The sequence below is a fragment of the Centrocercus urophasianus genome, unplaced genomic scaffold (genome assembly GCF_019232065.1).
Source record: "Centrocercus urophasianus isolate 14NV4802_14NV808 unplaced genomic scaffold, USGS_Curo_1.0 seq_10, whole genome shotgun sequence".
In the NCBI taxonomy this organism is placed as follows: domain Eukaryota; kingdom Metazoa; phylum Chordata; class Aves; order Galliformes; family Phasianidae; genus Centrocercus; species Centrocercus urophasianus.
This window is the reverse complement of record NW_024884142.1, coordinates 99341572-99357029: the sequence shown is the minus strand read 5'-3', so window position 1 is coordinate 99357029 and position 15458 is coordinate 99341572. Positions and strand designations below refer to the sequence as shown.

General features: G+C 40.0%; 1 protein-coding gene across 1 annotated transcript in view; it reads right to left on the bottom strand.

The window, feature by feature from the left end:
* CFAP61 (cilia and flagella associated protein 61) overlaps positions 1-15458 on the bottom strand; it is a 90178-nt gene that overhangs the window by 63719 nt on the left and 11001 nt on the right. The window contains 4 exon segments of the mRNA XM_042820850.1: positions 3489-3676; positions 4575-4666; positions 12656-12809; positions 14628-14760. Of these exon segments, the coding sequence (XP_042676784.1) occupies positions 3489-3676; positions 4575-4666; positions 12656-12809; positions 14628-14760 (567 nt within the window).

Genomic DNA, 15458 nt, shown 5'->3' with positions numbered 1-15458 from the left:
CCTCCTCTGCGTAAGGATATCAAAGCCTATCAAATAGAGTTATAATGAAGCTTTATGTAATATTACTCCATAATACAAAATGTGACTTCTGAAGATGTTCTATATGGATATATGTTACCTAAAAATAATGTCAAAACCTCTCCACATCAAACATGTAATTAAAATAACTAAGTTTCCTTTAATTTCTATGGCAACATTATTACTGGATGGAAGGAGAAATCATTTTTAATTAAAATATTTCTGATTGAGTGAACAATTTGAAAACTAACAGTGTATAAATACTCATTTGATTAGAGTATTATATGAGGGCTGCTCCAGAAGTAATGCCTCCACTTTATTATGCTGACCCATGACGTCAGAGGCAGATATTGGTGGTATGGCAGTAGAGACTGAACCTTCCCATTAACATTCCATTACATGTTGTTGTTATGCAGCAGATGGCAGCCGAGGAGCGGTCTGACAAAATGGTGTCTGACAAGGAAGTGTGTATGAAGGCAAGGTGTGTCACTGAATTGCTCGATGCAGAAAAAATGCACCCACTGACATTCACTGATGCTTACTGAAGATTTATGGAGGGCAACTGGTGGATATGAGCACAGTGAGGTGATGCATATCTGCAGTGGCAACAGCAATGTGAAAGACAAGCCATGTTCCATACAGCCATGCACAGCTGTCACCTCTGCTCATGCAGATTTGGATGAGTGCAGCATGCAGGCTCTTATTCATTGCTGGTAAAAATGCACAACTAATGGTGGTGACTTTGTTGCAAAACAGCGCTTTGTAGCTGAGAATTTGCCCTGTCAAATTGTTTTATTGTGTTCTTTGTATGTGTTGCAATTTCCATGGAAATTAATATGAAACGTTGGAGTGGCCAACATACATATAATACATAATTAAGACTGGTTAAGCAAACAGGTAAGTAGAGGAAAGGAAAACACTGAAGCAGTGTATGTTTCTATTCTCTGGTGTCCAGTAACTTCTTGGCATCAAGGAACTCAATAATGGAGATAGAAGAATTTTCAAGGAGTTAAGAAGGTACCAAACATCTGTAGGTAGAAAATAGCAGCTCAGTTCCTTCATGTTTCACTTTATATGTACTAGCAAGCCACATAACAGCTCTAGATGTAAGAGATGGAAACATTTAGCAACTCTACTGGATAACATAAATTCCTCAGCAGTGTATTTCCCTCAAGGGCTAAGATATAATTGTACCTACATTACAACCAAATTACTATTTCTGGATCCATGCTATGAAGGTCAGCAGTAACTCCCTCATGACGAAATTCTGAGATACAGTCAGGATTACTTCATATCATCATCGCAGACATATTTGCTTTTCTAGTGGTCAGATTCTTTCACAAACAGGTGGATCATGATAGTGAAAGCTAGGGAAACATACATGGAAAATACCATAAAATAACAATCTAGAGAATCCTCAGCTCTGAGAAGATCCTGTATGACTGTTAATCTTAGGGGAAGACTACAAAGGAATGCTGTCTTCTTGAAGATATTCATCTTGGAATCTGAGATGTCTCCAGGGAAAGAAGAAAGGGACTGCAGTGTTCAGTGATAAACATAGTCAACATACCTTGAACAGAAACAACAGTGGTTCTTATGGTAGCTAGAATGTCAAAAGTGGACAAAGAAATGACAGATCCTTATCTTAAGAAGGATGCTATGAGCAAAGAATTCAACCAGCCTACGGACAGATTATTTCCCAACATAGTTACAGTAGATCACTGTTTTGTTTTGCTATTTCAGCATATTAGATCACTTCAGAGTAAGTTCCTCACCTCAGTATAACTTTAAAAAGTTATTTTATTCTGCAATAATTACCCTGCATCATTTTTTTTTTTAAGATTGTCCATAAATTAATCATTCTTGAACAGACTTCCTGCACCATGATTGATTGGTGACATCAGAATTGGAGGCTCCCTGGGTAGTGACCATGCAATGGTGGAGTTCATATTCCTGAGGGATATGGGACAGACAAAGTGTAAAATCAGATGTTAAATTTTAGGAAAGTCAAACTGCAGCTCCTCAGGGAGATGGTCAACAAAACCTCTGGGAATCTGCCCTCAAGGACAGAGAACAGAGCAGAGCTGGCAAACCGTTAAAGAATCTTTCCTTAGAGCACAAGACCTCTCCACACCAGGTGTAGAAAATCAGGACAGGAAGGCAAGAGACTGGCATGGTTGAACTGGGACCTGCTGGTCAAACTGGAGAGCAAGAAGAAAATATACAGGCAGTGGAAGCAGGGATAGGTGCCCTGGGAGGAGTGTAGAGATCAGGGGTCAGGAAGGCCAAGACCCAACTAGAACTGGACTTAACAAAGGGTGCAAAGAAGATCAAGAATGGCTTTGACAGGTACATCATAAAGAAAAGGAAAGTTCAAGAAGGCATACTGTCCCTCTTGTGAGCAATATAAGCAGGCTGATAACAACAGACAAGGAGAAGGCTAAGGTTCTCAACATTTTTGTTTCAGTCTTTACTGGCAACTGTTCACACATCCCTTGAGCTGATGGGTTGGAAGAAATAAGCCACTCCCACTGTAAGGTTTGCAACCTCCTGAGGAACGTGAATATCCATAAGTCTATGGGTCCACATGAGATGCATCTCAAAGTCCAGAGGGAACTGGCTGATTTACTTGCCAAGCTACTCTCCATGATATTTGAAAAGTCATGGCAGTGAGGTGAAGTCCCTGGTTACTGGAAAAAAAGGTACTGTCGCACCTATTTTTAAGAAGAGTAAGAAGGATGAGGCACTGTCACACCTATTGTTATGAAGGGTAGGAAGGATGACACAGGCAACTACAGATATGTCAGCCTAGGCTCTGTGCTGAGGAAGATCATGGAGCAGACCTTCCTGGAAGCTATGCTAAGACACATGGGAGAGAGGGATGGGATATGGGACAACCTGCACGGCTTCACCAAGGGCAGGTCCTGCCTGACCAGCCTGATGGCCTTCTGTTGTGGTGTAACTGCACCAGTAAACAAGGGAAGAGACACTGATGTCACCAAGCCGGACTTCCGTAAGGCCATAAACATGATCCCCCACAATATTGTTCTCTCCAAATTGGAAAGGTGTAGACTTTACTGGTGAACTGTTTGATGGATGAGGAACTGGTTGCAAGGTTGTACCCAGAGAATGATGGTCTGTGGCTCAATGTCCAGACGGCGATCAGCGACGACTGGTATCCCTCAAGTGTCAGTACTGCTCTTTAGTATCTTCAACCACTATTCCTGCACCAAAAGTAACTTACTTTTTTTCCTTCAGTCTTACCAGATATAGGAAGTTGTAGCTGGAGGTTGAAAGTTGCAATAAGTTATCAGTGAAAGTAAAAGAAAAAAAAAAGGGGGGAAAATGAAAGGTGAGAGGAATCTAACTTAGCTGCAGCAGGTGCTGTCACTTTCAGATTTGTCTGAAAACTATTACTTTAAAAGTCGTTCCTAAGATTAGAAAAGCAGTAACCAGTCATCCATACTTACCTAGTTTCATACTTCTCATCGATACAAAATAGACGAATACGGAAAGCATTCGAAGCTCCTCTATATATTGGATGAAAAGTATCTTTTTCTTCAGCCTCAAGGAAGGAAGTTGCTGAGGCATGAAAATCCATGTGTATGACATCATCTAAAGGCAGTTTAGTTTGGGAAACAGCAATCACTCCATCTTTCTGCAGTAATAGAAGTAGTGATCACATAAAACATTCCAGAAAATATTTTCATTTTTTAAAATTAAGGTCTTGCATCATTCCTATTTTACAGCATTCTAAGCAGAATTTTACCTGTCACTTTGACAAACACAAAAGTCTGAGGAGGCATTTTTAACATGTTGTTTTTGAAACACTAAACAAAAACGGTCTTTAAAAATGCTTAAGTTGGTGCTGCAGAGCAAAATATTCATCAATGGTTATTGTTGGAATTCCTTTGTGAGGCAATAAATGTCTCTGATGCAAAACTATATGAAAATTAAAACGTTGTTATCTATACTGCATATCTATACTGATCTATACTACATCAATACATTTCATATTAATGCTCTTTTATCAAGTTGAGCTTCATCACCAGAAACAACAGAAGATACACAGTCAGAACAAGGGCACTGTGAGTTCCACAAATTATGGGAGAAAACTGAAGCTATACTGCTACTTTTTAACAGCTTTGATAGCTTTCTGCCCCTAAGAGATTTGAAGCTGGGTAACAGCGAGTTAGAACCTCAAAACTCACACACCTTTCTATGTAAGCAGACTCCCATCCTGTTACAAAATGCTCTCTTTCAACTTCAGAGGCCTCTTGAAGCCATGAATCCCCATATACATAGGGGTCCCTTTTCTCCCTCAGTGTCACTTGTTCCAATTCCCATATTGCCCACTGTTCAAATGGAACCAGATGGGTAACTCTTCTGGTTAATCATATCTACTACCTCCACACAGACCTTAGCTAAAGCAATTCTGATCTGTGGGTGCCAGCAGTGGGCAGTGCAGGAGCAGAAACAGGAAACACTGCTTGTCCCAACAGCCTCCACCTCTGCTTCAAATTAGTTTTAAAATCACCAGCACTGCTGTGTGTTACCTGCACAGCTGCATCTTCATCACTAATGTCTTCCAAGTTTTGAGATGAAACGGTTTCTGCTTCCTGACTTTTTTGATTCCTTTTATCTTCATCTGAGTAATGTAAAAGAATAAACAAATCAGGTCTAAAAATGCAAGCTTAATCATCAGAATCACAGTGATAACTGATGAGGAGGAATGCCAGACTGCTTCTGTTGAAAGGCTGGTTTTATTTATTTGTAACAAACCATGTTTAAAACAGACTCTCCTGTACTTATTTGGCTAGAACTTCATTAGACAATCTGATCTCAAGGAAAAATCAGATAAATCAGATAATTGGCTTTAAGACAGATATTGAATAAGACAGAGTTTGGAAGCAACTTCTAACTCTTACATTATATGTAATAAATTGTGATTCTATCTGAAGGGAAAAATAGAAGTGACTAATGTATTGACTGGTCTCTTTAAAGTATGTCTGTTGCTACCTTGCTTTCTAATGACCATAAGAATGAGCAAGGGTGCTCAATGCTCAGATTATTTCTCCTATCAGAATACAACCCAGGCAAGCCAGAAGCCTTACCTGATGGAGCAGATAGGGATAAGAAGCAGGCATTTAAATTTCCTTCTCATTTGATAATTGTATCTAGCTCTCTAACCCTTATTTCATTTCTTACAAAAGGTGTTTGCTGTTTGACCAGTCCTCCAAAGTTTGCCAATTTTTGCCTTGTCTAAAAAATGCTCTTATCTAAGAAATGCTCTCCTCTGCTGCTTTTCCTGGATGCTGAAGTAACTGCTTCAAAGCACTTTGCCAGTCAATTGCCAATTGCAACTTTTGTGTGTATGATTTTTCAGCTAAAAATCAGACTCAGATTGAACTGCGTGTGGAATACCCATAGTAGCAAGGACCGCAGCCTTGGTAGGCTGTTAGATGTCAGCAGCATAAAGAAGGAATAAAAGGGCCCCATGGAAAGGAAAGGTAATTGACAATCAAATCAACAGAAACCAGGTCTCACATCTACGTGATGGATCATGGAGTCCTGGAGTCCACTGAAGATAACTGCCCAGGTTCTGGATGGACCAACCAGAGATGAAGCATTACCAGACCTGGTGCTCAGCAATGCAGAGGAGATCATTAAAAAGGTTAAGATCAGAGGCAGTTTGGGCTGTAGCGACTGTGACCCTGTCAAATTTGGGATCTTGAAGAACAAGGGCCTAGCAAAGAGGGTAGTCATGACCATGAATTTCAGGAGAGCCAATTTTTGACTGTTTAAGGAGTTACTGGATGAGATCCCCTGGAAAACTGTCCTTGGGAACATAGGAATGGAACGGAGCTGGCAGCTCTTTAAGGACACCTTTCTGAGAGCACAAGAGCTCTCCATCCCCCAGCACGAGAAGGAAGCAGAGGAGACAGTAAAATAGCATGGCTAAGCAAGAATCTGCTGGCCACACTGTATGGGAACTGCTGAGTCACGGCCTGAACCTCTGATTGAGCACCTGAGGAGAGCCATGAGTCAGCCAGAGGAGCACAGCTGAAGGCAATTCACCCGTGCTGCTGGAAGGGTGGAGCCTGGCTGCACCCCTCCTAGACCTATTGAAGAGCTGGCTGCCCGTGGGGAAGGAGCTCTGCTGGAGATTGGCTCTGCTGATGTTTTGTGAATGAGCCCAGGACAGGGGTAAGTCTTCTATTTATTATCTTTTGTTATCATAGTCTGCTTTGCTTAATTCTCTTGTTTATTTTGTGATTATAACATCCTACTATTCTTTGATTATACACCACATTGATGGAAAAAAAGGAAAAGCATGAGCAGAAGAAGCAGGAATTAATGTTTCATGTTCTAAGATGAATATAGGGATGCTGTCTGGTCTCTCAGAGATGGGATCGGGAAAGTCAAGACACAGATGGAACTAAACTTGGCAAAGGATGTGAAAAATAACAAGAAGGGATTCTATAGGTGCATGTACACTAGTTACAAAAGACAGGCAGAGGAAAGTATACCCCCCTGAAAAATAAGAATAAAGCTTTAACAGACATAGAGAAGGCTGAGGTACTCAATGAGCTCTTAATCTCAGTCTTCACTGGCAGTCAGGCTTCCCACAATTCTCATGTCCCTGAAGCTAGAGACAGAGATCAGGGGAACAAAATCCCTCCCACTGTGAGCAAAGAGCAAGTCTGAAACTGCCTCATGAGGCTGAATGCATACAGGTCCATGTGGTCAGACAACATACATCTCAGGAACCTGAAGGAACTGGCTGATGTAGTTGCCAATACATTCTCAATCATATTTGAAAAGTCATGCTTGTCAGGTAAAGTCCCTGGTGATTGGATAAAGGGAAACATCACTGTCAGATTCAAGGAAGAGAGAAAGAAACTACAGGGCAACTACAGGCTGGTGAGTGTCACGTTTGTGCCTGGGAATACCATGGAGCAGATCCTCCTGGAAGGAGGCACACACGGAACAACGTAGTGGTCTGAGATAGTCAGCATGGCTTCTCCAAGGGCAGATCGTGTCTCACCAATCAGGGGGTTGGAAATAGGTGGTCATTAAGATCCCTTCCCTTCCAACTGGATCCCATTGTATAATTTTGTCATCATCCTGCTTTCCTCGGTAACATTGTAACGGCCCTCCAGTTTACTTCATCTCAATTGGGGTAAAACAGGAAATTAAGCTGATTGGATGAAATTACTTGTAGCCATTTGATGAATCATTTTTTAATCATTGACTGACATGATAAACAGCCATGACAGGTACTAATATGATGCACTGTGTGTGTGTATATGCTTACAGCATTTCTGATGAAGTGCTAAAGCCAATTAAAGCAAACATCTACATGTCAGGAGGTTAGATAAACATCTAAATATATTTTTTGCCTTTCTACCCCTTGGCTGGAGGCAAATGCAAAGTGGATAATTAAAATGTAAGAAACCACAACAAAAATACCCCAAACCAATTTGGACCACAGGAGATGCGTTATGTTGTATTTTAATTACTTAACCACTCTACAGAACACTACTGATACCTGGCGTCAATGTTAGAGAGCAGACCACTAACTTTCATAACATCTTGATACTTGTTAGGCAGTAGGCAACCACCATTCCAGCAGACATGAAGTATTTGTGGGAAAGCAATTCCTAAATCTGCATGGTGATGTATTGTATGATTCAAAGTCGGTGGAAAGTGAGGGTGTTCAGAACCAGAGATCACCTGATCGCCTCTCATAAAAACCACAACTAAAATCAATTTTATGCACCAAAATTATTCAAGTGAAGCCAACATATTCCATCAAATAACCACCAAAATTACTAAAGCTAAGCGTCAGCTCCTGTATCCAAGCCCCTGAAATTCTGTCTTCAGTAGTTTTGCCATTCCTTATATTGTCACCTCTCTAATTTCAGATACAATCTCTTAAAAATTGAGCCTGAAAACAACTTTTAACTAATAAACTCTTCAGGTTTAGATATCATGGCTGTATAAAACAGATTAGGTCAGAGCATCCCTGCATTGGAAAGCATTAGGAATATAGGAAAGGCAAAGTTTTTAAGTTTTTGAGCTGCAGGAGGAGGAGAAAAACCATCAAAAGTCAGCACAACAAAATTCTTCTCTCTGCTGCGGAGCTTTACCATGGCAAATCCATCTAAGCTGTATTCATTGTCATAAATATTTTTCTTCATACAGTAATGACGTTTAAATTCAAAGGTTTAAAATAATTAAGCTCCAAGTCTTTTTAAAAATCTGCTATCTGAATATCTATTTTTCTGTTAGGAGAAAAGAATGCAGACACGATTTGCAGGGCAAGAAGAAACACGGGGGTTAGAAATGAAGGTTTCTCCAGGGGTATCACAGATGTGAGTCCGCACAGAAATGATCAAATGTCATCTTGATTAACCCAGTTACACTTCTCATTATAAACAGCCTTGCAGGTGTCAGAAGTTAATTAATACAAGCTTCCTGTTGTCATGTAAATATTGATATGTTGTTTCTGACTTTACATTAAAATGAAATCCCTTTGCGGCTCCACCATCCACTGCTGTCAAACGTGGCTACATCGCTGTTTACATGCATGCTGTACACAACTGACTGTGAAGAGCATTAAATATAGCTGCACTAAATGAAGCAAGGAAAATGAACAAAAAAATAATAATAATAATTCTGTGATTGCTGGGTCATTAGCAGAAGTAACAGTCAGCAGGATTCAGAAGCCAGTTCAACATGAAGCCTGATGAAAAGCCCTTGAATCATTCCCATGGCATCATGTTTTCTAGCTGCTAATTCGTGACACCATATAGAGTAACAACCAAATTACTGTAATTACCCTGAAATGTAAGTGGCATATCAATATTATGTTAAACACTGATTTTTTTTTTTTGTACACTCTTTCATTATTATTCAGTGTTTTGAAAGGAAAACAAAAAATAATATCAACCTGTGGTCTCTGTTCAGAAGCTGAAGAGCTTGGAAGAAATATCCCCATTGGGTCTTGCTGTTGTTGTTTTTATATGGGAACATAAAATGACTGTATAAAGGAATGTGGCTTGCATTTTAAATTCTCAGACAATTCATTCAATGAAATAAAGACCACATCTTCTATTGACATAAGATGATATAAAGGCAGTGAAGCTTCCCTAGACAATTTGGCAGCAGATTTCCAATACAGTGGACTGCAGAAATGGTGCAATTGTTGTAACATTTATATGATCATGCACAGTTATGCAAATAATCATAAGTGAGCTTAGCAATGGACTACCAAGATGGGACTCTTGTAATAGTTCATATTCTTAAATGCACAGAGCACAATAGTTTTATCCTTATTCAGTGATAACAGAAATTAATATTCCTGAGCAATATATTGCTATGAGCCACCTTCAGTTTTACTATTAATTTCTATTGGTGCTTCCTCTAAGAATGGTATCAGGTTCTTTGCTGAGAAGTTCCTTCTCAGGTGTAGACCTTTGAGACCCCCAGTGATTGGCACACAAGAAATCTGAAAAAGCCTACCATTAAACCTCTTTTCCTAAGGCTGCTCTTGAACAAAAGCAGCTTGAAATTGTGGCTCTAGATCTAACAGAGCTGCAAATGCAAGTGACACCTCCAGGCTGCCTGCTCAGCAGAAAGAAGGCAGAAGCAGGAGGGTGGTAGCAGCTCCTGATGCCTCTCTGTTCTGGAGACAGAAGTTAGGAATTGGCTCCATGCTGTAGGTTGGTATTTCACAGGACTCATGATAAAACCTTACTTGCCATTCCAAACAGAGGGATACCAAGACATTAATGTATGTATGTATTTCTTAAGTAAACAACATCACAAATGAACATCAACAACCAAAATTACACAGGTCACTCTGAAAGTAATGCCTCCTATCTATTTCCATGAAAACAATAGATAAAAAGAGCACAATAGCACTGTTTGACAGAGAATTTTCTCAGCTACTCAACACCAATTTTCAACATAGTCACAACCATTCACAATGCACTCTATCAGCAATGAACAAGAGCCTGCATACTGTGCTCTTAAAAATCTGCACCAGCTGAGGCAACCCACTGTTCCACAGCTGCTATGATGGTGTTGCTGGGAAAATGTTGCCCATGCAGTCCATCTTTCATCAACCCAAACAGACAAAAGTCAGAAGGCACTGATCACACCCATCATATAGGGTGGATTAGGACAGTCCAGCCAAGACTGACAGTGCACTCCATGGTCCTCAAACTGGTGTGAGGCCTGGAGTTCCTGTGTTGCAGGAGAAAGGTTGTCTTTTTTGCTGGCCTGACTCTGGAAGTTTGAGCCTTCAGCTCAGCCAGTGTTGCAACGTAGCAGTCAGAGTTTACAGTTTGTCCAGGTTCCAGGAAGTACCAAGGGATCACCCCTTTCCCATCCCAAAGGAGAGTAGGTACATCACTTTACCCAGTGAGGGCTGCATCTTTTTCTTCAATGGGGAATTCATATGTCACCTCTCCATGGCCCCAGCCTGTAGTGGTGAAATCACATCTCCTGGTAACGATGCAATCCAGGAAGCTGTCTCATTCAGCCTCTTATTGGCTTAGTAGGTCCTGACCAACTTGCATATGGCATTCTTTCTGTTCCTGTGTGAGCATCTGTGGGACCAGCCTAGTGCAAACTTCGTAATGTTTCAATGTTTCTAATGCATTGGAGCCAATATTCAGCTCCAAACACAATTCCCTGGTTACAATCTGCTGATTTGCGTGGATGAGCTGATCAAGACGCTCTTCATTTCATGGTGTGACAGCTGTGCATGGCTATTTGGAACTTGGCTTACCTTTAACACTGCTGTCACAATTGCTGAAACGCATCACCCTCTGGCTCACTGAGCGCACATCCACTGTTCAGGCTCCATGCATGTTCAGCAAGCATCAGAGAATGTCAATGGTGCAATTTTTGCCACATGAAGGAATTCAGCGGCACACCTTTGCTTCGCGTGCACTTCCATGTCAGACACCATTCTGTCAGACTGCCCCTCTGTTGCACAGCAACAAAATGGAATGGAATACTGATGGAAAGGTTCAGCTGCTACTGCCATCCCACCAACATCTGCTTCTGATGTCGTGGGCCAATATAACAAAATAGAAGGCATAACTTTTGGAGCAGCCCTCAAATATTACTGCCCATAGTTTATACTTCTCAGGTGCAAGACTTCTGCTTGTTGATTTTCATAAGGTTCCTGTCAGCCCATTTCTCCACCTTGTCTAAGCCACCCTGGAAAGCAGCACAGCCCTCTGGTGCACCAGTGAACACCTCCAGTTGTAGATCATCAGCAGATCTGCTGAACTGAGAGTTTAGATCAAAATAGTTGTCTAGACTTCTTGCTGATATAGTGGTAGGACAGAAGTCAAAGTGAAATCAACACCACTCATATCTATCAGGTACTTAAAATACGGAGATAATATTTACAGCTTTAAAGTGAAGTATATTTCAAACTTTTCAGCACGTTTTTATATAGCTTACTAAAGAACTAATCCTGAGCCAACTTTGCATGACTTTGCAGGGTGGGTAAATTCTTTCAAACTTAGTTTGTTCCTGACCAAACAGTGCAAGGAAGGCAGGCCCACTACAGCAGGAAAAGAAGGAAAGGTCTACTTTTCAGGAGAGACTCCTATAAACAATCTTTCTTCTTCCTTCAGTCCTATCTATACATCTATATACGTTTGTCACCTATTTTGAAATAATACTCTTGAAGCTCCAGGAGTGTGGACCAATACATTATGTAGCTGGGTTTCTTCATCTCTTATTAGCAAGGTTCTTACCTTTGTGGGGGGAAGTGCATAGGTGAGCCTGGAAGGCAGTCTTTTTTCTTTCACTTTGCTCTCTTGCAGCTGCCAGCTCTGAGATACCAGCTGGTGACTGCTCTGAAGCTGCCTAGTTGTATTTTTTGCCTGGTGTTTAGTGTTTAAACAAGCAGATATGTAACAACCTATCAGTGTTTATTTTAATTCCATTACTAATAGTAGATAGCATAATGTTGCCCTTCTGGAAAAAAAAGACCTTACACACAGAAAAATAAAGACAACCACAGTAAATTATTTCTGTTCTACAAATAGGTGACATTCATGTTACTGTTATTTATTATTTGCAGTAAGGTGGCTCATAGCTGCTTTGTCATATCGTGCCCAGCACAAAACCAGAACAAAAATAGTCCCTAATGCCCCAAAATCTTGTAACCTAAAAGACTGGAAACAAGACGCAGAGAAAGCAGAAAAGGGACCATGGGGAAAGGAGAGAAATCAACAAAACAACGTAACAGCCACTGTTAACCAGCTGCTCAGCTGCTGACAGACATTAGAACCAAGTTTGAAAATGAAATCTTCAATTAATAGCACAACTGCAGCCAACTGGAAACACACCCTATTCTTTGAATTTGAAACCTACGTCCCACCTGTTTCAGTGAGAGCCTCCAAGGTGCTAACAGCATACAGTCCTGAATTAAACAGCTCTCCTGCATTAAAAAACACCAGGCATCCAGCTCCAAAGCAGATACGTTCACTTGTTTTTTTCTTACCAATATAAATCTACATTTTCTTCCAACCTTTTCGGAAGCTGCTCAGAAGCTAGAAATAAATGCAACTTGAATCTAGCTAGAATTTTAGAATATGGATACCTTCTGGAATGCTTGGCTCCTTTGGTACTTGGAGGACATCTTCAGGATGTGGTTTACAGAGTCCGTGGAAAAGCCGTAGATCAAAAGACTCATGTAACAAGGAAATGTCTACTTGAGAGCATAAGCTCATGAATCCCACTGCAGTGCCACCATCCTGAAATAGAACAGCAGTATCACAGTATGCACAAGATGACCAGGTACTTTTAGATCAAGTGAAAAAAAAAAAAAGCAGTGATTTGCAGAGGGATTAGGATTATTTATATGGACAAAATTATGATCTATTGTTTCAATGAAACACCTTTTAACAAGAAATCTCCAAAAAGAGTGTAATTTTTCTTTAACTTAAAGCACAGCTAAAGTAAAATCTGGATTTAGCTAACCATAGTGTTTGACTTATTACTGAATGTTATTCTGTAGATAAAATTGTGCTTACGCTGAAAAGTATATTTTATTTTCCCATGAGAATATAAACAGTTCTTTTACAATATATCATATGTATGCTATAGAGGAATTAAAAACACCGAATATTTTCAAGTCCTGAAAATATCTCAGAACCAGCCTTTAGAAAAAGTAAATCCTGTCAAGTATGAGAATGAACCTTGCAGTGTTGAAACAGCATCACTCTCTCCATTTGATTATACTACTGAAAGTTTCCAGAAAGTTGTATTGTTGAGAAACAAAATAACTGTGGAAAATCAGAACTTGAACGTCGGTGGGTTTTGGCTTTAAGCTAAGACCAGCCCAGAAGTAGGAAGCTATTCAATTTTGTAGTACTATATTCAACTTTCCCATCAAACAATCAAAATATTTTTTTCCTTAGTATACATAACGAAGGCATCTTTTATGAACGTAATGAAAACTCACAGGTTGGATTTGTACGGCCATTCTGTTCCCCCATCAGCACTCCAACAAAAATAATAATAATTAAAAAATCGAGTTCCATTTTTTTCCCAAACAACAAGTGATTGTTTGTTTGCCTTGTTTGCGTAACTGAACAAAAGCTGGGTTGCTGCAGTTGTCTGGCTGCTGTGTAATTTTAGGCCCAAGGCTCAGCAGAGGCTGATTAACCAATCCATCTACCATATGTGCAAAAAGAGGTTGCCAGCTTCATTCTCTGCAGGGAAAATTGGCATCTATCTTGGTTTGCATGGAGGTGTCTTTCCAATCTGCAGCAGCAGCAGCAAGTATAAGCTATGAGGGCCTGAAATACCTTTTGCTGGTATCACATTGAGCTATAAATGTACAATTGAAATGTATTATTTATAAAGATAGCCATCTGTAATGTGCTATTACACTAATGGCTTATTGTTTCCTATTTGGCTTCCAATGGCAGTGATTACATGGTAAGGTTTTATAAAATCATTTGCTATAGAAAGCAGACTTCTGGAATTAAGTAGGTTATGCTGCCTATCAGCTTAAAATACCACATACAATTACTAACTCATGAAAATATTAAGAGGAATTTTCAGTGTGATAACTATTACCACCTCTATTTGCTATTTAAATTAATTCCTGAGTTTCTGCCTTCAATTCATCAAAAGATCTGACTGCCCGAGCCAAGAAGTGGAAGAAAAAAAACAAAACAGCACTTTCCACTGTGAAAACATTACTGGCTACAAGTTCTCAGATGCAATATTAGTTTTCACAAAGAATAAAAATTGGTCATCTATAATGCAAAACATCTAAAACAGCAACTTGCTTTTTTCAGAATGGCCTGTTTCAATTACTTGGAAAGAATCCATGCAATTACTGGCAACTGCTCCTTCATTTACTTAACAGTAGATACCACTCCTAAAGAACTGACATACACAAAGAAAGTGGCAGAGGGCATTGTGTGCGTGCAGATTGTGAATTGTACCTTCCAAAAGTGAGCTTGTTCTTTTTATTCACTGAGCTGCAGCATGAGCTGTCACTCACATATGACTTCACTAACATGATGATTAGATCCAACTAGAGCACGTGACAGACTGACCTCACAAACAACAGCTTGATTTTCTTCATCTTGGCATGCTATGATATCAGCAAGGAAATATTCACTATGGGTTTCTTTCAGAATCTCACTCTGACGCGTCCAGATTGGCATGAGATCATCGTAATCTTCCAACCTATGAAAAAGAGATCATGTAATGTCCTAATAGCTGTCCTATTAACAGCTGCTGATGCTTCTGTTCTCCTCTGTTAGCACACTGACAAATATTAAGAAAATCTCATTCAAAGCACCTACCTGTGAAGAAATAATCTCACCTAAGGACATGCCTCTAACAGACACTACATCTGGAGCCTCAGAACCAGAGGAGAGGCAGAGGCACTTTCAAAAGCCAACACCACCCACCTCAGATCTGGACTGCTCAATGGAGATGCCTATCTATTTCTAAAAAATAACCAAAAGAGTAGCCCTGTTCAAAACTATCTCACCCAAGGCATCTCAGGCCAAGTGAATGTGGGCTTTTGGCCTCATTTAAATTAATGACATTCAGTGAGTTCAATCAATTAGAGCTGGCAGTGAGCTCAGAAAGCTACAACAATGCAATTAGGAAAATCTCCATTTTTCTTTCCTTTTGCTTTCCTTTTTCTTTTCCCTTCCTTTCCCTTTCTGTTCATTTCCCATTCTTTCCCTTTCCCTTTCTTTCTCCTTCCCTTTCTCTTTCCCTTTCCCTTTCTTTCTCTTTCCCTTTCCCTTTCTTTCTCTTTCCCCTTTCCTTTCTTTTTATTTCCCTTTCTTTCTCTTTCTCTTTCCCCTTCCCTTTCTTTTTATTTCCCTTTCTATTTCCCTTTCCCTTTCCCTTTCTTTCTCTTTCCCTTT